This window comes from Natator depressus, chromosome 8 (assembly GCF_965152275.1).
Source record: "Natator depressus isolate rNatDep1 chromosome 8, rNatDep2.hap1, whole genome shotgun sequence".
Lineage (NCBI taxonomy): Eukaryota > Metazoa > Chordata > Testudines > Cheloniidae > Natator > Natator depressus.
Genome location: NC_134241.1, coordinates 45,513,407 through 45,535,580, shown reverse-complemented (window position 1 = coordinate 45,535,580; position 22,174 = coordinate 45,513,407). Strand labels below are relative to the sequence as shown.

At 47.9% G+C, this 22,174-nt stretch overlaps 2 protein-coding genes and 1 long non-coding RNA gene across 17 annotated transcripts in view; 2 read left to right on the top strand and 1 right to left on the bottom strand.

The window, feature by feature from the left end:
- Positions 1 to 6,132, top strand: part of PRRC2C (proline rich coiled-coil 2C) — a 114,977-nt gene extending 108,845 nt beyond the window's left edge. For 6 of the 15 annotated variants that reach the window (XM_074960920.1, XM_074960914.1, XM_074960913.1 and 3 more), the window contains 3 exons: positions 148 to 274; positions 1,311 to 1,547; positions 4,361 to 6,131. In XM_074960920.1, coding sequence (XP_074817021.1) covers positions 148 to 274; positions 1,311 to 1,547; positions 4,361 to 4,621 — 625 coding nt within the window. In that variant the 3' untranslated portion in view covers positions 4,622 to 6,131. Of the gene's footprint in view, positions 1 to 147; positions 275 to 1,310; positions 1,548 to 4,360 lie in introns of all 15 variants that reach the window. The other 9 variants (XM_074960919.1, XM_074960921.1, XM_074960917.1 and 6 more) reach the window with 3 other exon arrangements.
- Positions 6,133 to 6,857: 725 nt separating this feature from the next.
- LOC141992827 (uncharacterized) lies at positions 6,858 to 8,671 on the bottom strand. The gene is made up of 3 exons (XR_012640662.1): positions 8,492 to 8,671; positions 7,183 to 7,237; positions 6,858 to 7,056 (listed from the first exon to the last, which is right to left on the bottom strand). It is a non-coding gene; the product is annotated as an uncharacterized LOC141992827 (long non-coding RNA).
- A 2,462-nt stretch (positions 8,672 to 11,133) lies between these two features.
- On the top strand, positions 11,134 to 22,158 carry LOC141992826 (allograft inflammatory factor 1-like). Its single transcript, XM_074962165.1, has 6 exons — positions 11,134 to 11,352; positions 14,681 to 14,727; positions 17,941 to 18,007; positions 18,892 to 18,933; positions 20,271 to 20,433; positions 21,787 to 22,158. Exons 1-6 carry the CDS (start codon positions 11,184 to 11,186, stop codon positions 21,956 to 21,958), a joined length of 660 nt encoding a protein of 219 aa, XP_074818266.1. The 5' UTR covers positions 11,134 to 11,183; the 3' UTR covers positions 21,959 to 22,158.
- The last annotated feature ends 16 nt before the right edge of the window (positions 22,159 to 22,174 follow it).

Genomic DNA, 22,174 nt, shown 5'->3' with positions numbered 1-22,174 from the left:
CTTGTGGATCCTAATGGTAGTTGCTAGGGAATATCTGATGGTAGTTTTCCTTTGAGCTCAGATTTCAGCTTGGAAGTGCTAATTACAAAAGCATCCTTGTGGTGATAGCAATGTCTTGATTCTAATTGGTGTTGGTTTCTTTTCAAGGGCCGCTTCTGCAAGTCCTAACAACCAGTCCAATAAAATGAACAGCATTGTCTACCAGAAGCAGTTTCAGTCAGCAGCTGCTGCTGTGAGAATGACACAGCCATTTCCTGCACAATTCGCACCCCAGGTGGGAAACTGATGGCTTCCTGAAAGCAAACTTGCTTTTCTATACCTCAGTTAATCCTGTGACTTTATAACTCTGCTCACCTGTGGGCACTGTTTTTATTTTGATGGGTTAAAAGTATAAGCCCTAAATTTAATAAAGAATGTTGTTTATCAAGCAACTGAATTCAAGTTAAAGCAGACTTGTCTTCAACCTTGCAAGTTAATGCAGGTTTTCTGGTGTTTCGTGCATTTTAATTTTCAGGGACATCTGCGCATCTGAAAGTGAGGCACTTACAGCACTAGGTTGAGTAGTTCTAGTACAGGTAGGTGCCTTGCAGGCTTCCCCACACAGCTCCAGATAACCTCATTTCTATACACACTACTATAGGGGAATTGGGGGACTCCGTATCTCCGAAGGGTCCCAGTGCATATTTAAGATTCTAAAAACTTCAGCAGATTCCTAGTTGTTTGTCTGAGATGCAGTTCTGAAGTGATCCAAAGTATGATTTTTTTTCAAATATTCCAGTGAACACCTAAAAAAGGTAACTGTTCCAGATTATAACTGGATGTCGTTGAGCCACTAGAGAGAAAATGATATATGCTGTGGATAAGTACTCTTTGGGATTCGTCTGTTTGGTTTCAGAGTGTTTTGACTTAAGGATCTGCGTGTCTGGGTTTTTTTGATTGAAGGGTTCACTAAATGCTGCCAGATACAGGGAGAACTTTCTCACTAGTGATGCCCTTAGGTGCTGCCTTGCTAGGGTTTGTAACATGCCTTAATTTGGGGGGGGGGTATTTTTCCCCTTTTTTAGTAGAATTTTGAGTTGTGAGGGCAACTTTAAGCACAACAGCATCATCTTGGGGGTTCTGTTTTTCCTGGAATCCAAGCATGGCCTGTTTTAACAGAGAAAAAAAATCCCCCTACTTTCTTGGCATTAGTTTAATGGCAGAGCAGGCATGTTTTTCCCCCTCTAAGGAAAAGCCAACATATGATCTGGTTGGCAGTTTTCTAATGGCTAAATGTTTTTTGTTGTTGTTGTTGTTTTTCCCCCACTTAGATCCTCTCTCAGCCTAACCTGATCCCTCCATTGGTAAGAGCCCCACATACTAACACCTTCCCAGCGCCTGTTCAGAGGCCGCCAATGGCACTGGCTAGTCAGATGCCACCTCAGCTGACCACAGGCCTTATGAGCCACCCTCGTTTACAGCATGTGGCCAGAGGTCCTTGTGTATCACTGTCTGGAGTCAGAGGCAATCAGGCCCAGGCTACGATGAAGGCTGAACAAGACGTAAAGGTTAGTATTTTGAACAGCGGTGCTGTTAACACCAGTTCAGTCTTGACAGCTCATAGGGCAAGAATGTGTCTATGAACCATGTCTTAAGAAGCCTCTGGACCCTTAACCGCTTTATCCAGGCCTTTTAATGTCTTAGTACAGACTAAAAACTAAAACTAGCCCCCCCCACCCACCCACCCACCTTTTTTTTTTTTTTTTTTTTTTTTTTTTTTAAGAATTGCAACTATAGTGATTGGCAGCAGGCTTCCATTCTCAGGTGGTTTTGTGACCAATGGCTCCATAAAACCATTATCATTCTTGAGGGAAATCTGAAGTTTAGGCTTCAGGAGACTGCATCTTTTGAATGAGATGTAAAACCCAAGGTCTCTTAAACCTTTTTTTGGGCGGGGGGGCGTAGCCAGATGAGCCCCTAGTGTACTGGCCAACTTCCAGTTTTGGTGATGTGGCCAAAATATATTTTACCTGTAGTTTTAACTGGATATCCTATTTCTCAGTTCCTGTTATAAACTGTTTAAACAGCTGGCATATTCCACCCAAGAGGTGGCTGCATTTCAGTAGTAGATTATGTGAATCATACATATTTTATATATATATACACACAAAAACTTGTAAAGCACTTTGGGACCCTTCATGATGAGGCAAGATATTATTTCCTGAAGCAGATGCAATGGCACAGGGAGTCTGTGTGGGGACACCGTAAGATTATAATACACTTTACACATCTGCCTGTATTCTGCAGAATCAGTTACCAATGTGGATAGCGCTTCGTCGAAAGGAACTCTTCTTCAGTTGTGTTGCCACTTCCAGTGTCTGGGTGTAGAAGTAATGTAACAAGCTTTTTAAAAAAAAAAAATTAGGCATTTGGGGAGATGTTACTTTCACTGCCCTTCACTTAAATTGTAGACATGTTTAGTTTGTAAATAATTACTTGTTAGGGCTACAGCTACTCCAAACTTCTAACAAATTAGACTTAATGTTATCCATAATTGATTAGTTCTTAATCTGTCTATAAAATTTGATCCTTAATTAGGCCAGTCACGTCTGAGTTTGCCCTCAAAAGACGGCAAGCATAAATCTTACATAGTCTTGTTTTCTGTACCTCCCCATATGCATTCTTTAAATTATTTCACATTCATTCCTTGTCACTTGTGATTAAAGCATTCAGACATCCTGATTTAGCTAACAGACAAATCTGCACAGAGGAATTTTTAAGTCCGCATGCTGCTTCATTTAAAATGCAACTATTTCCACAGTCTGTTGGTCCATCACTAATAAATATTAATGTTGGTTGTATTAATTGCATGAAAAGTTGGTTAGTCATTACAGTAGAGTAGACTGAGGGCTGGGATTCTCGGATTGTTTTCCAATTCTTACACCAAGGGAAGGCAATCTCTCTCTGCCTCATCTGTAAAATCGATAGAATACCTATCCACGGGAGTATTGAGGCTTAATTCACGTTTCAAGTGCTTGGGTGTCCTGCTTATAAATGCATATTACTTGATAGCATATTACTTTTCTGTTGTACAGTGGACTTGCTTGCAGAGGGCCTGAGGAGTGCAACTCCTACTGGAGTTGAGTGGCACTTACATGAGCAGTCCCTTGACTTTAGTGGGCTTTTGTATGAGTGCTGCTCAGTGTGACGAAGGGTTATATAATCATGCCATTAGTCGGCGTAGTACTATTCCTTACAGAGAAAGGAGCAAGGGTAAAGTTGCAGTTTGCACCTTGTAACCAAGTGGCTTAAATTACATACCTTGCAAGCCTGGGAAAATGGCCGTAACTGAGGCTATCGCTGTAGCACTGTTAGTGCAGACTCTCTAAGCCAACGGCAGAGAACTCTCGCATCGACTTAATTGCTCCAGCCCACGCGAGCTGCAGTAGCTGTGTCAGTTGGAAGAAGCTCCCCTGCTGTCCACAGTAAGCTGGTAATTTAATGTCACTCAGGATGGCGGCTTGTTCATACCCCGGAGCGACATAGCTTATACTGACTTAAGCTGTAGTGTGTATACAGCCTGAGAGAAACAGTCATTAACTCAACCTAGGCAGCAGCTTCTGTGTATTGTGAGGGGTGTGGTGGGAGGTCTTCAGGTGTGGGGAGAATTTGAATCAGGACATTATGGCTATATTGGCACTGTAGACTTTCTGAAATTCTCCCACTGTTGCTCTAGTGACAGTGGGATGGTTGGTGTAGGCCAGTTGCCAATGTTTTTGCCACTATCACAGAACCGTGCTCAGAACAAGTCTAGAGGATGCAATGGCAAAAAGCTGGCAGCTGGTCTGCACTTGTACAACCCTTGTTAGTACTGACAGTCACAACAGTGCTAGAGCAAGTAGGTGACAATGTCAAAGTCCTCAGCGTCAAACAAGGCTGGAAGGGTAGGGGGGTGTACTAGGAGCCCTTAAGTTAAGGGCTTGCATGTTATGATGTCTAACACTTATTTATAATTGAAGATTTTTTTGCAGTTTTCACAGTTTCTAAACATTCCCTAAAAATAGATCTTGGACTTAGAGTTAGTGGGATCCAGGTCAGCAAAATGTTTCCAAGTGAATCCAGATGGGAAAGGTGTTTAGAAATAGCTGCAGGAAGGGCAAGGGAAGATTGGGCATAACACTACACTTAATTTTTATATTGAGAAGCATTTTCAAGCCCAGGGGTTCCTGGGGAAGAAACTAAAAGCAGCAAGATGTTGCCCTTTGGGGAGATCGTGATCGATCTGATTGGTTATGAAACTTTTTAAAATGTAACTCCTACAAGAAATAAATACCTTTAGCTTAATGTTCTATCAGTAAATGTGTGTTTTCCCTTCTTTAAGGCGAAGCAGAGAGCAGAGGTTCTTCAGTCCACACACAGGTTTTTCTCTGAGCAGCAGCAACCAAGCAAACCAATAGGAGGCAAAGCTCAAAAAGTGGACGAAAGTGGAAGCAAACCCGCTGAGGCAATGACTGACTCCTCAGGGGTCTGCCAGGACAAAGTGGAGGAAAAGCCTGCCCCTGCGCCTGCTGTCACCACAAAACCTGTTAGAACTGGACCAATCAAACCTCAGGCAATCAAGACAGAAGAAACAAAATCTTAAAGGCTGTGTTTCTATGATGCTGGCGGGGGGGGCAGCAGTGTGAACCTGTAGCCCAAAGGGCAAAACAGTAGTCTTCTATCCCTTCATGGCTCCAAACAGTATAAAGGAAGATAGACGCTACTGGCATTGACAGACATAAACAGCTGCAGGTCCAATAATGCTCTGTCTCTTTGGGCTTGCAGCTTCTCTAATATAGCATGAAGTCTGCTTTTGGTAGAGTGTATGTGCGTATATTGACATACACATCTATATGCCATCCAGATACATAATGGGAAATAGTACAGCAGGGGAGAAGGTGGCTGAAGAACTGGGAAGGTGAATACTTTTATTCATGCTCTGCTGTTCTTTGGCTGCTATTTCATCTTTTATAAGCTGTCTCTCTCCGATCATGCAGTCTGAAGACAGTGCTGGACAGAGTAAGGTGTGTTTATTTTTACTTTTTTTAGTGACTTGAGAGGCTGCTGTTTCGCAATAAAGAAATGGGAATTAATATAATTGGCAAGTCACATAGAGTAGTTTATCCTTCACCACATGGCATCTAAAGTAATAGAACACAATTAGTGACATCAACATTGTGTCAAATTTCCCTAAAAAGGCAGTGTTTGACTGCTGTTGCTTTTGTTTGATATGATGATGTACTTAGATCACGACAGTAAAGTGTCGCTTGGCACACAGGCTATTCTCTATACCCACACCGCCTCAGACGTTCACCCCTTGGATTTAAAAGCCTAATTGCATTAATAGTCAAATGAGTTCTGTTCACCTCTGTTTGGCTATCCGTGTATGAAGCCAGTAGTCTTTAACCAGTTTCCAGCTTTTGTCTGTGTAGAGCAATGAGCACTTAGAACTGTGCTGCTAGATTAAAGAGAAACTTTATCAGAGTAAAGAGAACCTTATCTTAAAAAGGTGCATTGTTAGGTCAGAACTGCATCGCACCTCCTTGCCCACTGTGTGCTGGAAAGTAGAATCAAGTCAAATAATGCCTTTTTAATTGTATCCTCTATTATAGCTGTAGGACAGTACTGTATGATACTTCTGTGAATGTAAGATATCCTGTACCTGCTTATGATATGTAGTAGTGACTGTGCTATACCAGAGCTGTTTTTAATAGTTTTTTTCCAGACAATGATTGAGAAGCTTAATAAAAGGCACCAGGTACCACATCAATAACAGAATTTGCTGTTTTTTTCTGGGATTTTTTGTTTTTTTACTTTTTGGAAGGAAGTATGCTGAAAGTCTAATGTGTATAATTTTGTTCAGATGACTGCAGAAGCTGGAAAGGCTGTTGCTGCTATTGATGCCTAGTGAATCGCTATTGGTTATCTTTTTATATAAATATATATATAATTTGAATTTTTGGAAACTTTAGCTGTGATGTCAACTTTGGAAAAAAAAGTATCCCACTTGTACTGTGAGTTGGCATTGTACAGAAATTAACAGCCATATTGGTCTAGAAATGTTCAACTTAATTTTTTTTCCATTTGTACAGGGGTAATACTGTATTAAATATGTAAGGTCTTATTTACATGGGTTTGATTACAGAAACTAATAAAATATTCTCTAAATAAAGTATCCTGGTAATTTTATAAACCATTAGTCTACATGCTTACAGGCAAAAAAGAATGTGTGAAGTATCCCTCTTGCTGTATGGATGGCATATGTTATGCTTTAAGAAGAAAACTTATAGCAGTTGAGTTTCTAAAGCAACTTATATATGGTCAACAAGGCTTGCCTCCCTCACAGTACATTTCTCTCCTATTAATCCTACAGTGAAGAGCTAATGGGACATAGTTTAGCCATACTGGATCAGACTCTTAGTTTATCATTTCATGTATCTTGCCTCCAGCACTGGCTAATATCTGATGCTTAAGAGCATGAAGTAAATCTCCCATAATGCTTCTGGGCAATTGTGCACTTCATGGAGTAAAATAGGAGGGGAGAATTCCTTTGACTGCCATAGAGATCAGGTCATCACATGTTTATAACGACAATTGTGGTCATCCAGATACTGCAGTCATATTCATAGTGACAGACTATTAAACACAAGATCATGATTTGCCAGGTCAAGCAGGGGAGGGTCACGATATAAACACATGTTCAAGACTAGTAAAAGAAGTACAAAAATTCCAACTACATTACTTACTTCATTTCCCCAAGCTGCTGTAATATGAAGGTTTTCTACATTCCGGCAGCCAGTTCGCCACTACACAATCTACCTTAAATGCATGAAAATGTGCCATTGGATGACACCTTTAGAAGCCCTTGCTAGGAGTATAAAGCAAATATTCACTTTAAACCCAGAAGCTTTGTTCATTCTTAGTGTTTCTAATGTAGTCTTCAGCATGGTGTCTTACTGCCGAGATGTTCAACCCCCTTACACCCTGCAAGTTGCAACATCCTTCCCTCCATTGCAGAAAGCCAGATGGAACTGGTATCTGAAACACAAGGTAATTAAGTGAAATGGTTGGGAATGCATCCCTAAAATGATAGTAAATTAGTTAAACATATGTGTATGTTCTTTAACTGGCCACTAGAGTGTGCCCTTGCTTCATACCAATTACCTGAAAATGTATCGATTTATCTTACTGCCCATTGCCTCCGAAGAATGTGACCAAACTGCAAAATTAAGAAATAAGTCAATAGCAAGATCTCAGCAGCTGCTTTTGCAGAATCTGATGCCTGTTCTGTTACGCCATGTTGGGGTACCGGGGGAAAGTGTATGGAAGGATTGGTCTTCCCTGTAACCAAAAGGACCCAGACTGAAGGCAATGGCTTGGAAAGAGTTAAAGTAGAAGCCCGAAGTTTAGCATATGCAGAGTGCTGAAAGAGGGGCATATAACTGACAAGAAGAGCCAGCACTTTAGTAGGCCTACAGCAGCAGGGGCTAAAGATGCAATTACCAGCAGACAAAAAGAGGAATGGTGTACTACAGCTCTTCCTCCTGCTACTTACACCTTTGAAACATATGTAAGTGGGTATGTCCTGTTCAGCCATGGGGATTGCAAGCAACTGTGGTCGCAAACGATCAGATTAAAAATCCTGTCATTGCAGATTCTTAGGAGACCAAAGGCCTTGTCTCCATACAAAAGGGTTTGCCCAGTGCAGTTATACCCACAAACCCTCCTTGTGGAGATGTAGCTTATACGGGCAAAGAAAGTATTTTTGCAAGTGAAGCTCCCACCTGGGGGAAAAAAAAAAAAAGCTATGCTGGCAAAGGGACTTTTTTGTCAATACAACTGAGTCTACACTAGGCATTTGCTGGCATAGCTTTAAGAGGTAGGCGTGTGACTGGTTTAACAGTGGTGTGATTTTAACAGGTAGGGGTGTGAATTTCTCCCTGCTTCTGGTTTCAGTTACGTCAGCTACGTCTACACGAGGAGCACTTAATTATACCAAGGTTTTAAACTGACAAAGTATGGCTAGTGTGGATGCAGCCATACCAGCAAAGCTATGTTTTGTACCTGAATAGTAAAACCACCCCCATCGCCACCCCCCAGGAGTGAAACAAGCTATCCCGGTAAAAGTTATGCTGATATAACTGGGCCTATGCTAGCAGCTTCTGCTGGCACAATGATGTTGGCCAGGGATCACACCTGCTCATGCCCCGGACTGACATAGATGTGCTGGCAGAAGTCTATCCTAGAGCTTCTGCCTCCAAACTCACTTAAGTGCTTCTGAAAATTTCACCCACCGTCGTGCCACTGTCCGTGTCACAGGTGGTTGGCTTTTAAAAAGGGCCACGGGGCTGAGCAGACCCATAACCAAATGTTCTGACCTTTGAATGCAGCTCACTCTTGGCTAAAGCTGCCCCTCGTCAGCAGCAGTCAGGCCAGCCTGAAGAATTGCCTCTGCTAGAAGTGGTGGCCTTACCCGCTGATTACAGCAAGAGCAGCCCATTTGCACAGCACCCAGGAGTCACAAATAGATGGCCAACTGGTGAGACGCTGATGGGTAGTACATAGGAGTGCGAAGCAGCTCTGCATAGTGATCCCAGGAAGTGGAGGCCTCTTGATATTGCAAATCTCTACCCTTGCAGGTTGCCAGTTTGCTGTACATTTACTCTGCTGGTTGCTGTGACGTAGGGACCCTTGCTGAACAAAGCAGTTATTGCTCCTGCACAGTGATAGACCTTGAGATGCGTTCCCATTGCAGGAGCTGGGGTTTGTCAGGCTAAAGAGTCAGAAACCAGATCTAGGGAAGAGACCCCCAAGTATGGCAGTAAATCTAATTGTGTGGGCTTAGCAACAGTAACTGAGTGGCTCCTGGCCACAGGCTGCGGCCTTTGAACCTGAGCAGCACCGATGTATGGTGAGTTCAAGTCTTCTAGAGTGAGGAAGGAGCACGTTCTAGTTAGGGAGACAAAGGCTCAATTCCTGGCTTGGCAACAGGCTTCCTGTGGGTCGCGGCACCAGCACTAGGCCACAGTGTCTCTTGCTGGGTAAATCACTAAGGCCCAGGCCCTGAGGTAGGTAGGTACCTAACCCTCCAGTTGAGCATTAGGTGCGAAATACCTTTGAGGATCCAGGCCTTGGGGTCTCTGTGCCTTGGTCCCTGGCTTTCAAAAGGGGATAACAGTACTGTTCTACCTCACAGGGATGATGTGAGAGGAAATACGTTAAAGATAGACACTCAGATACTGTGGGTTGTGGGGGCCCTGGAAGTACCTTAGCAGGTAGCAAGCCATCTGTTCTGCTTGCACCCATCAATACAGTCTCCAGGTCCAAGCAATTGGCTGTGAGCAGCCAGCTGACTGGCACCAGAAGATGCTGAGCCAAGCTAGGGGCCAGGCTGGAAATCTTTGGGACCTGAGAATTCCTGTTGCCAAAAGAAACAAAGGGCTGCTTTAGACACACAGGGTATGTCTGCACTGTACGTCAAGTGTGGGTTCTGTCTCAGGTTTGAGCCTAAGTCTGACTTCCGTCCACATGCAAATCAGCCTGACTGGGCTCCTGCTGGTGAGGTGGGGTGTCAGAGCCTGAGTTGTGCTGAGATTCAGGTCCAAGCCCTGTCATTTTGCAGTAGGGACACAGCTCAAACCACAGACCCGAGTCAGAAAGGCTTCACAGTGCAGTGTGGATGCATAAGCATAGCGGTGAGATCCAGCAATTGTCCAGACCCAGGTTTACAATGCAGTGGGGACAGAGCCAGAGTTTGTACTGATTGATCTACATCAGCTTGGAAACCTTACTGGGGATGCAGCAACACTGCTTTACAGGTGCTAGTGTCGCGATTGCTTGTTCCCATCAATTACCTGGCCATACCAGTATAACTGCATCCAAAAAACCAGTACAAAACCTGTCTCTGAATCGGCCCTAAGCTGTGCAGAGGTTCCAAAAAGTCACCCAAACATTTGTGATGTCTCACGCAGCTTCAGCACTCGAGCCATTTGGGGGGCAAAGGTTTGTCTTGGTTACTGCAGTGGATCTGTTGCCAGCAAGTAATTGCAGAGAGGTCACTGCAACTGCTTGAAACTTCACAGCTGCAGCACTGTTAGGCCTCAGGCCTATTTGCTCTAAAATCATGCCCCCGTCCCCACCACCTCCGCTGAAGGGAGAATCTCCATTCGTTCATGTCTAGCAGTACACGGTCTATGATATCCACGGGACAGTTCTGTTTCAATTCAGTAGAGGGCAACGGTTCACCTAGAAACTCTCCGAATCGCCGTTATTTTAGCCCAACCAGTGGCCATGCCCCTAGTTCTCCTTCTCCCTTGAGGCCTCCTCTGTTCTCACACTCCTCCCTTCTCCATTTTCACCTCCTGCCATAACTTTACCTTGGGGCACTCTGCCAGTGGGAAGAGACCCCCTTATGTGGCTTCCTGGGCTATTGTAACACCTCTAACTAGGGAGCCGATTGAGGCATACAGGACTGGCAAAGCATTCTGGGCGGATATTACGCCAGGTGTGTTGAAGGGTTGGAACCCAGCCCTCTGTTAATGGTGAGGCTCCCAGGGCCTTGCTAGCTTAGGGAGCCATTCCCCCTTAGGCCATTGTTCGAAATCCAGCCCCGGGCAGTCAAGCCCCCCATCACCCCCAGCTGCTCTGCATTCGGGGCCCTGGGTGAAATGCAGTGATGGCTCCAAGTTCTATTTATCTCTGCGGGCCAGGCGGTCACATCACTAACCCCACAGCACACCTGGTGCTTCCCAGCCGAGACACCTAAGGACTGACCGGGACCTGGCGACAGTGTGACCCTCTTGTGGCCCTGCTAGGTCGGGATGAGGCCATTAGAAGGGCGGGGAGGGGGCAGAAGACCTGGGTTGTTTGCCCTGTTCCGTGGATCACTAGAAGCTTAGGATCCAGTGGGGGCCCCGCCAGCACCCTGTGGGAGACCGAGAACACCCGAGAGGCAGTGGAGCCCACTGGCAAGCTGCTCTTGCTTTATTCTGAGGTGCTGAGGTTGAAGCAGGAGAGTTGCGTCAGGAGGTGAGGAAAGTCCCTCTGGGAGGGGAACTGCAGGCTGTGCACGGTGCCACACGGCCAGGGGAGGCCTGGGCCAGGTCAGGACAGAAGGGCAGGAAGGAAGCCTGGTGAGTCGGAGGAATGGGAACTGATGGGTCTAGATGAGGAGCCAGGTGCTGCTCCAGCGATTAGCCGGCACGGCCCCCGGGGCTAAGTGCTTGGCGCAAGCCATCCGGGCAAAGGATCGAGTGGAGCGTCCCGAGAGTAGACAGCACAGCTGGCTGGGACCGGGGGAGTGCAGCTGCGGTCAATCTGCGAGAGCAGTTCCAGGTGAGGGGGACAGCACCTCTGGCCCGCAGAGTACACCGCCAGCAGAAGCGGTGGGAATAGAGGGGAGTCGGGAGAAGGCTGAGCTAGTGGGGCTGGGCTGGGAGACGGGCTGTCCATGGAATAAACAGCACAGCTGACTGGGACAGAAGAGGATCCCAGCCCAGGCTGCACTGAGGAGTCCAGGTGAGAAAACAAGGTCCGTTCGAGAGAGTAAACGGCATAAGTCCTGGGCAGAGGCAGAGCAGGGCTCTGGCCAGCTGGAGCCCCCGGGGCCAGGTAAGGCACTGAGCTCCTGTCCATGGAGTACACCGCGTAGCATCTGGGCACAGGCAGTGCGGGGCTCTGCTTAGCTCGCTCCATGGGCTCCCAGGGAGGGGACAAGCTCTGATCCCTGGAGTAGAAGGCCCAGCTGGTGGAGAGAGGAGGCGTACAGCTCTGATCCACGTGGGACAATGTGGGCGCAGGCCTGGCCGTGGAGTAGACAAAGCGACTTCCTGCGGCGGGAGGCATGGGCCTCGCCATGACTTGAGCCCATGGCCCCACCAGAGCGGGTGTATTCAGGGGCCGGTTGTAGAGAGCGCAGCTCGCAGGGACAGGGGAAGTGGGACTCCGGTCAACCTGAGCCAGCAGCTCCCGGTGAGGGCACGTCCTGCGGCCCAGCGGGTGAAGCGTGAATCTGCTGGGCAATGGAGGCTGTTCCCCCAGCGCTCGCAGGGAGGAACCTGGGTCCCGGGAGGAGGCAGCATGGCTGGCGGGACCCGGACAAGGGGGAACCATGGCAGGTGTCCCAGTGCATCTCCCTCCGTCCCTCACCGCCGTGATCAGCTCACGTCTGCGTCTCAGCTCCTTGCTCCCCGGCCTGTGGGGGGGAAAGAGAAATGGGTCACACGGCGCTTCCGAGGGTCCGTTTCCACCTCGCTGCCCTGAGTGGCCAAGCCCCCAGCATGCAGAGAGAGAGAGAGTATGGCCTGCTGGAGTTTCACATGCCAGTCGGGGCGTATCCCCATCTCCCTGCACAGAAATGTACATGCTCCACTCCCTACCCAGCACCGTGCGTGCACCCCACGCCCAGGCCAGAGCACAGCTCAGGCCAGTTGTGTTACAAGGCACCAGTCCCCTTCTCATCCCAGCTCAGGTGGGTCTGCAAGGTGAGCCCAGGAGGCATTCTCCACACCACAGCTAAAAGAGCTGCATGCTGACCCCATGCACTAGGCAGGCAAGTGGAGAACCAGGCCTGTCTGCCTCCACGCCCTTTCTGGCTTTGCTAAGCAATATTTGCTGGTATCATAGAATATGTGGGACCTCAGGATAGGGTAATGACTCACCAGTCAGTCTGGGGCTATTCAGACTATGGCATGGACTGCTCTGCTGTCTTCCCAGGGTAGGATCCAGCCATGCCTGCCTCTTCCTTTGAATGGGTGGGATTGAAAAGACACGTGCCTTCCTACTTCCTTATCTCGTGGAACACTCTAATCTCTCGGGAAACACAGTCCCCGCCCCTCTGGTCACATCTTGCTCTGGAACTGCCCCACGTTCCCCACGAAAGGGTCTCACCACCTCTGCCATTATCCCCCTATGCAGCTCATCGGTGGGATCAAACCCACCTCAACACAGCACTAGCAGCCTCATAGACCTCATCCATGCTCCAGCCTCCTTCTGGAGCCAGGGACCTTCTGCCAGCACAGGGCCCACCCACCTCCATGCAGGGAACACACTGAACCTTCCTTGGGCTCTAAACTGCATCATTAACCCTTTGTACCCTGCACCTCCCCAGCCTCCCCTAGCTATGGCTTTCTGTAGTGTTTAGCGTGGGTGCAGCTAACTGCTGACCCTTGTGAAGCACATCCTGGCCCCAAAGAGAGAGCTTTCCTGGCGGTGAGTGTGACTTAGTGGGTCTGGGGATTTTTACCCCCTAAGAGCATTGATGCTGGGGCCGCTGTATCACCCCTCGCTCGCCACACTGGCCCTAGCTGATTTCTCCCTGGTAACAACAGAACAGAAATGAACTCACCCCACGCGAGGGGCTGCGGAGACCCAAATGCCACACAGCTGCCCTCCCAGACTGAAAGCTGTTCTCTCTACCACTTGCTCCAGTCCAAGCTGTCAGCTCCCTCCACAACACGCGTGGCAGAAGGTTCTGAGCCCCTCATCACATGGTAAAGCCATGACATCCCAGCCCCGGCTCTGAGCCACACCTGTGTACATCCGGAGCAGCATCGCTGATGTCCACCACGCTACTCCCGATTTACCCTGCAGCGACTGAGAGCAGGGATTGGCCCCCGGTCTGCATTGTGGGGCTTTGCACACCACTTGCCCATAACTGCCTTCTGGCTGGGCTTCTGTCACACACCTGTGCCAGCTCCCAACACAGCAAGCTGGGATCGCACCAACGAAATCCAACCAACGTTCCTTGTGATCATTCTGATAGGTGGGTGGGTGTTAATGACAGAGCTCCAGCTCCCACCTCAGTGGTAATATTCTGGGAAGGGTGGGGAGCCTCAGGTTCAGATTTTGCCCTGGGCCCCCAGAATCCCTCTGTGCAGCCCTGCCTCCTGCTGGTGATGTCTGTCTACAGCAGCTCTCCAGGGCAGCAATTGTCTCTTACTATGTATTTGCACAGCAACTAGCACACTGCTGCTGCCTTGATCTTTGGCTGGTGCCTCTGGAATATAACCAGTCCTCCCAACCAAGGCAGAGCTTAACAGACAAAGCAATAGCTGCTCCGCTGCCTGACATGCAAGGAGTTTTCCACTAACAGCCCACTGAATGCTGTCCTCTCCCAGCCTCCATACCCTACCTCTGTTAGCCCAAACACACACTGCAGCTATGTCCCAACATTTCACGTGCATGCTTTAAATGATAAAACCCCCTGCAATATTTTTAAAGTATCTCTCAGATACCCCTCTACTAGCCAGAGCTAGTCGCTCTTCCATAACCAAGTACACAATTATGTGAGTTAAGTGACCCCCTTGTCTCTCTAATATCTTGGGACCCTACAACACTGCAACCCATGAAGAGCAATCAGCTGATATGCATCATGCTCAGGGCCTTGTCCCCCCTGCTTCTGTTATTCTCAGTTGCCTCAGTTTAACTCTGGCATGCTTAATGTGACAGCTGCCTTTCAACCAGGCAAATCCCTCCAATTAGCCCAGGCCAAAGTCAAGCCAGCTACTGAAGTGTATAAAGGGGAGGGTGCTCAGTTAAGCTAACAGAGTTGTTCGTTCTTTTGCAAGGAAAAAATGGCTGGTAAAAACTAAATTTTCTGCTGGGTTTTAACATTTTTTAGTCTTTGTTTTTTTTTTAATTTTCTCTCATGTGTGTATTGTAGCAAAGGATCATGACATGCAGGAGAAAGAATTTTGTCTAGTTAACAAGGTAGGTGCAGTAAATTTTCTAGCTTTTACCATGTACTTCCTTTATATAAGGAACACAAGATTTAATAATAAAAAAACAAACCAACAAACAAAAAGTAGATGAAATCAAGGACTCCTGAGTCTTCAGACTATGATAAAGTGGTCTGTATTTTGCCTTTTTGTCATCAACTTTGTGACAGTAAGGTAAGATAAAAATTCACTCTTCCCCCCCCCCCCCAAAAAAAAAGAAAAATTCTATTTCATTAAGATTATCTTCCTGAGGGAATTTCTCTGCAATCTTCTTGTGCTAAGATGCATTTTAGATAATGTAGAAAGCACATGAACTGCTTGCCAAGAGATTTCAGCTAATCTCTAGCACCGAAAAAAAAACCTTTTGTGCTCTCCCATATGCTAGTAGAATTCTCATTGATGCCATGCCAGCTCATGTCGCCCCGTTTATACACGTCTGTTAATTATTGTCTCTTCTCAACTGTAATACACCAGAAGATTTATTAAACAAAAGCATATGTACTGGCTAATGTCAATAGACACCTTGAGGGAAAGCAAATCATGAAGTGAAGCCAAGAAAAAGACTTGATTCTACTTTCTCTTACCCTGGAGTAACTCTGGCTGGTGTAAATGAGAGTGGAATTGAGTCTCTCTGTATTATGTGGGTTCTGAATACATTCTTCACCGCATTGTGATGTAGCTTCCTTGTCCCCAGGAGCTATAACCAATACATTAGGAGGCAAAGTTCATGGTCCAGAAAGTTAGCATTAGCTATTCTGGTAGAGGAGGCCCTAGAAATGCTAGCGATGAGTAGAAAATTGACTTTAAGCCAATCAGGATGCAGATATTTGCATATGTGCTCTAATTGGCTCACACCATTTCATGCTCCATTATTGACCTGTGAGGCAGTCAGCAATAGAAACACAGCTGTTGGCCAGCTGTGAGCTCGGCAAAGTTTCACTTCTGTACCAACATTGTTCATGGAAGCCCTGCTCCCCAAGTGACTTAGTTGGAAAGCCTGGTAAATGAGCACTGTCAGCAGCCACAAGAAGCCTCCACATGCATGAAATGAGGCTCTGCTGTGGTCTGCTGCTGTGCTGGTCTCTCTGTATAATGGGGGAATGAGCCCTAGTGGAGGTGTATGCTGGTAATAAGGAATGGGCCCAAGTCCTGCCATTCAGACGGCATCCAGATGTTCTCAAAGTGTGGGTGGCCTTCCAGAGGACTGAGGCGTGGCTTCAGGCCCATTGCCATGCGCTGCCTTCCTATTCCACAGCCTCTTAAAGTGACAGGCCTTCTCTCCCATTTCACATCACTCAAGGCCAGCAGGGACCATTGGGTGATCTATTCCGGCCTTTTGTTGGGTCCTTAGATTTCCCACGGTTCCCCCAATATTGAGCCATGAACTTGTATGGCTGCAGCATCTCCTCCAGAAAGGCAGCTAGACTACCAGAAGTGGAGACTTTGCCCCTTCCCTTGGGAGTTTACTCTAGTGGTTGTTAACCCTCCTTTGATTGAGCTCTTCCATCTCTCACTGCATTTAGCTGATCAAAACGATGGTTAAGAGGTGACCTGATTACAGTGCCTAAACTCCTTCCTTGGGAGAAAACGCCAGGGACTACGGAGCTGTTTAATCTAGTCAAGAAAGGCAGAACAAGACTCAGTGGCTGGCAGCTGGAGCCAGACTCTTCCCATTTGGAAATAGGGACACAGGTCTAACCATGTGTTTTCTTCAGCCCTTGACTCATTTTTGTGGCTCTCTTTGGCACCCTCTCCAACACTTCCACGTCCTCTTTAAAATGCGGCCCCCCCACAACTGCAGACAATATTCTGGGTCTGCTCTCCTCAATGCCATGTGCACAGAGGTCAAATCACCTCCCTGCTCTCCTCATGTAAAATAGTAAGGTTATCTATGAAGCTGAGGCTGTCTAATGGATCCCCCTTCATGTTAAGTTCTCACAAATGCCAGATATAAAGGGGGATGTAGGAACTGGGGCCTAAAAGGACAGGTAGTTGAGTGGGTAGGGCTCAAGGCTGGGAATGGGGAGACCTGGGTTCAATCCCTCGCTCTGCCACTGACTTCCTGTGCTGTGTTGGGCAAGTCACAATGGTATTTGGGTGCCTCTGCAGTCCACAAAACCCCCACTTGGCTGCTGCCAAACCCTGCAGGTGCCTGAACTCACTTGGTACCTGAATTTTCAGGGGGAAGTTCCCTTGATGACTGCGCTGCTGCCTCTCTGTGGGTACCTGGATGCCTAGAGCACTAGTACGAGGCACAGACTGAGAGAAGGGAGGTGTTCCTCTGCCTCCCTCACCTGTGGGGCCTGATCTGGTAGGTGTGCCCAGATGCCACCTATCCCATCGGGTCCTGGCCAGAATCTGGCTAAAAGAGGACCCCAACTTTTAGCTCAGGGGTTAGAGCAGTCACCTGGAACATGGGATACCCAGGTTCAGTTTCCCCATCTCTGCCTGAGAGACACTGTGCAGGACCAGCTGGGCCTGGCCCCTGGGGGAGATGGAAGGACGAGCACAGTGCATGACCCTGCAAGACACTAGTGAGAGCTTCTGGGGCTGGATAAAGAGAGTTGTCGTGTAAGCAAAGAAGTTCTCCCCTGATTTTGGTCCCTTCTGCATTTAGAGAAGCAGGACTTTCTACATTCCTTGTAAATAAACAAGATTGTGTCCAAGAAAATACCAGACTCTGTCAATTTCTGTTTGCCTCTAGAATGCCCTTGGAGGGGGGGGGGAGGCCCCTGAACTTTGACTAGCCGCTGGGTTGAAAAGGGGGAGCAAGACTAAAAGCAAAGTGAAATCTTATATCAAACTTAACCGAGCCCTGGGAGGTTTGGGATAACTCAGGGCCAATGAGCTGGGAAGCATGTGGTGGTTAGTTTCCAGTGACTAGAGCAGGAGAACACAAGGAAGAAAGTTTTGTAATTTGTCATTATTCCTCATAGTAATTCCAGGTATTTGTGTGGAATCTCTTCATGGCTAAAAAATTTTCAGCCTGTGGCATTTCACAGCTGTCCTGGCATAGCAGGGGGTGCTGGAGTTCAGGCTTAAGGAGTCTTGGTAGATGGCATACCCAGGACTGAAACAGACTGATCCAGAGGACACCTGGATAGGTTTTCACCGTGCCCCCCTACATGAGTGCTGATATTTGTTCATTGCTTAACGTGAGCTATTGCCAGGCCTGGTGACCAACTCGCCTCTCTTGCCCGGACAGGAGTACCTGGCTGATGAACCATTTCGAGACATTCCAAATCTACAGGCAAAGCTTGATCAGCTGAAGGGTGAGTCTTTCCCAGGGAGAATGGAGCTGAGAAGGAAATGGTTTAATGCCCTAAAAATGCAGCTGAGTGTTTGGGCTTGGGGGAGGGGAGAACGTTGCTAAAGCAGCAGGAGGTGTAATGATCGGTGCAAGATGCTCTTCTAATCCCACTCCCCTCCCTCCAAGAACTAGTCAATACCTACAGAGCCTGTGTTGAGATTGGCCCCCAATGCCATACCCTGCTCGCTGGGGAACTGGTGACTTGAGGTTGAACAAGCCAAATGCAGACCATGATTTTATCCCCTGGTTAAAATAACTTCACTGTTGAGTTGGCATGTGCTGGTGATGTGGGGGCATCGCAACCTTTGGGCCAGTTCCTCATCTGCTGTGAACTGGCACCGTTCTGCTGATTGCTGGCTTATCCCAGCTCAGGATCTGGCTCTTGTTATCGAAGAGGCCCAGATGAAACTATCAAACACTTGAGAGCAAAGCCAACTAATCTGAGGGAATGCTCCTGAAGAGCTATGTTTGAATTGATACGTGACCTACAGATGCCGCTGGGTCAAATCTAGCCTTTAAAAATGAAAATAGTATACGTGAAGCCAGGCTTCTCCTTTCTCCTCTTCTTTCAGTGGCAAGAGAGGCGGGGGACAAAAAACCTTTTTTGGGGTCAAAAAAAAAATCCCTTGAGAAATTTTGAACTAAGTGACTCTAGCCTGGGGAAAACAGCTCCCGTTCTTCAGCCAGGCCCCTGCAGAGCGTGGGGGACATTGGCACTGCAGGTGACGAGGCAGTCACTGTGGATGTGCATGCAGAATGGCTACTGCTGTAAATCAATGAGTTGATGCTGCACTCAGTCTTGGTAGGCAGGATGATGACTCTCCTCTCTCCTTCTCTCTCTCCTAGGCATGTTTATGGGATATGATGCCACAAGCACAGGAGAAATTGGTAAATTGTCGCTTAACTCTTTGCTTGTGACTGCTGCTTCCCTCCTCCTCCTCTGCCAGAGCAGATCTGAAGGCCCATCTCGGGCACTCCCAACCTATTGGGGTTTGATGTGTCCATCTGTTGGTGGAATCCAAGAATAGTGAACATCCCCATATTTCACAGGGGTGGGGGCCCTAGGCAGCTCATTGGACCTTCACAAGAAGATCCCTTCCCCCCCATACTCACTCCCTATTGGAAGCAAAATATGCCAGTGGTGGTTATTTGTGCCCATGGGCACCTTAAGTCTATCCCACTGCCTGCCTCAGTCTTCCCCCTCCCCCAGAACTAGATCTCACTTGGTGCCAGAGAATCAGGTCTCTGGTGCTTAGGGTTTAGCACTCATGCTGATGGTAACTGAGTGGTGAGGCTGGCAGCTACCATCCTAGGGGCACAAAGGTGGGTCCCTTAATGCTTCTTAACAAGGGAGAAAAATGCCTGGTGCCCTGAAATGGGAAGAACTTTGAAGCCATGCTCAGGTGCTTGCTGGGTGGCTTCCTTGACTAGCTGATGCAAGACTTACTGGTAATGAGTCATTTCCCACCTACTTTCAAGAGGCACTTTTGAGGGGGTGGCAGTGGGCTGCCTTTGTCCTCACACATGAGGTTGGTATGCCTCTCTGAGATGTAGCCAGTCCCAAAGTCTCTGCTACAGCTGAACACTTATACAACTTCCTGTTGCTGAATCTGAAATTCTCCACCACCTCCCACTGCCCATGGTGCTTTTGCATTTCAGTAGACTAATCCTGGATGACTAAGAACATGGCCTCTCCTGGATGACTGAGAGCATGGCCTCTCTACATGCATGAAGTACATATACAGTCCCATTCTTTCCCACAAAAACAATCGTGAACTTGAAGGATGTGTTAGAACCAGAGAGGGAGATCATGCCACCTTCAAAGGTCTAGCCTTAACCTGTGAGTGAAAAGTGGGGAGTAGATACCTTGGAGTTCAAGTTGCATTCTATTTGCTTAAACCCTTTAGGGGACTACCCAAATTGGAAGACTATATCAGATTGCTTTGACTCCTTAGACTAAGGAATCCAGTAACACCAAAACTATTCTGTAGTGCTCTCTCCTTCATTGTAAAGCACCTACCCAAAACCACCCCTGCTGTTTCTTTTGGGCTTATGCTCAATGTAGATGCTGCTGAGTAATTTTAGGCCCACATCTGAGTAATGCAGAACCAGTTCTGGAGCAGCAATGGGAAGGGGGATGTGGTAAATGACCAAATAGGTCTCTTCCATCTCTAACCCCTGTGATCATGTGATACAGACCATATCTGAGTCTGGTGTTGTTTCAGACTATCCAACGATGAGCAGGATACTGCAGGAGTTTGGGGTTTTCCAAAACCCCTTGGAGCTCAAGGCGCTGGTCCAGGAAATCACAGGGAACACAGGCCGCACCATCCCTTACAAGGACTTCACTATGGTTATGCTGGGCCGCAGATCCACCATGTGCCAACGGTATGTATGGAAGCATACCTGCATCTCCAGGCTTGGGCCAGAGGAAGGAGCTGAATGTGCAATTGGTCAAAAGGATTTGATTTGTCTTTGGTTGTTCCCTGGGTGACACTTGCCTTCCAACAAAGGGCAAGAGGAGCTACTGGGAGATCTGCAGCTATTTCTAACCTACCTGTCGCTGCAGGATCTGGGCACTAGCATGGTACAGCTGTTGTAGAGAGGGTGGAAGAGTTGACCTTGTGCAAAACTTGTACTTCTGTCCATTTGGTGATCCCTGGGTAACTAACCAGCTAAAGGAACAGGCCCAAGAAGCTGGGGGCCCAACTCTGATAGGCAAACTTTAGTATCTCTGTGCTACCAAGGCAAAACAACTTATTCTGACTAGGGAATCGGACCTCCCACCTAGGCTGACCGGACAGCAAGTGTGAAAAATCAGGACGGGGGTGAGGAGTAGTAGGAGCCTATATAAGAAAAAGCCCCAAATATCGAGACTGTCCCTATAAAATCAGGACATCTGGTCACCCTACTCCCTCCTCCATTTGAGGTCAATGGTTAGCCACATTTACCAATGAGCTGGAGGGCTAAAGATTGCAGGCTACGTTCTCCCCATACAACTCCACTGAAGTCAGCAGGGCAGTTTGCAGGAGTCAGAACGACAAAACCTGGGCCACAGTGTCTGAACTCCACTGGGAATAGCACTTGAGGGGATGTCTGAGGGCAGCACCGCGGCTCCTTGGCCGTATGAACAGGGCCAGAAGCTGGTCTCCATTGAATTTGAATGATGGAGAACAGCCCAACACTATGGAACGACAGCTGAAAATCGGACTCTGCCTGGCTCTAGTCACTTGGTCCCAAACTTGAGGTTCCAGGGGTGGAGGCATCGGGGGTATTCCCAGCTTCACGCTATACAGTGATGTGTCTCCATGAGACTCTTCACCACTCACTTGAGGCATGACAGTTCCCCTGCTGTCTTTGCAGCCCATGTTCTGGCCCCAGCCCACTGGTGCAGTCTAGCTGGAGGTGACACCAACCACTCCAACTTAACTGGCCTGCCTGAGTGGAAAGATCAAGGGTGGAGGGAGAGAATAGGGAGACTGTCTAGCTGGTCATCCAAAGACCTTCACAGGTAAAGCAAACCTCCCTCTTTGTGGGGAGCCTTAGGCAGAAAGGTGGGCTTAGGCAGGAACTAATTGTTCATAAGGGGTATTGAAGGCAGTGCTCTGCTGGGTCACTGCCCTTCTGTGCCTCAGTTTCCCCAGCTGTAACCTGGGGATAAAGATAAGAGCTAGGATGTGTCAGTGGTGGTTCCCCCTGGCTGTTGCCATGAGTCCTGCTGTTCACTCTTTCTGCTGCCAGGATCATGCACTACAATGGGAAAGGAGGAGGAGTAGTGAAGAGGCCCAGCCTGATGGATGCTGGCCCCTATGTAACCTACTTGGAATGCACTCTCTCCGGAGTCCCCTCTCCTCTTGCCACTCTCCCGCCGCCACCTCCCCCATCTCCAGTTGATGGCTGCCCTGAGACCTAGCCGGCTGCCTGAGGAATGTGGAGACTGACTCGCTTCGTAGGCTGGAGAGCCTGCTGAGAAGGCAAATCAAATGTCCTGTGGTAGAGTGCATCCAGCTCAGACCTTCCCCAATAAAGAGCTGCCTAGCAACAGTGCGCTGTAGCATGTCTGAGCTGCTGCAGCAGGAGAGCGGAACTGCTGATTGCTGGCATTATAGCTGCGCCTAAAGGCCCTGTT

Excerpts from the sequence above, each read along its gene's own strand:
- LOC141992826 (XM_074962165.1), top strand. The coding sequence starts at position 11,184 with ATGAGGAGCCAGGTGCTGCTCCAGCGATTAGCCGGCACGGCCCCCGGG. Across the intron at positions 14,728-17,940 it reads AATTTTGTCTAGTTAACAAG|GAGTACCTGGCTGATGAACC; the intron begins GTAGGTGCAGTA and ends TTGCCCGGACAG. Across the intron at positions 20,434-21,786 it reads AGATCCACCATGTGCCAACG|GATCATGCACTACAATGGGA; the intron begins GTATGTATGGAA and ends TTCTGCTGCCAG.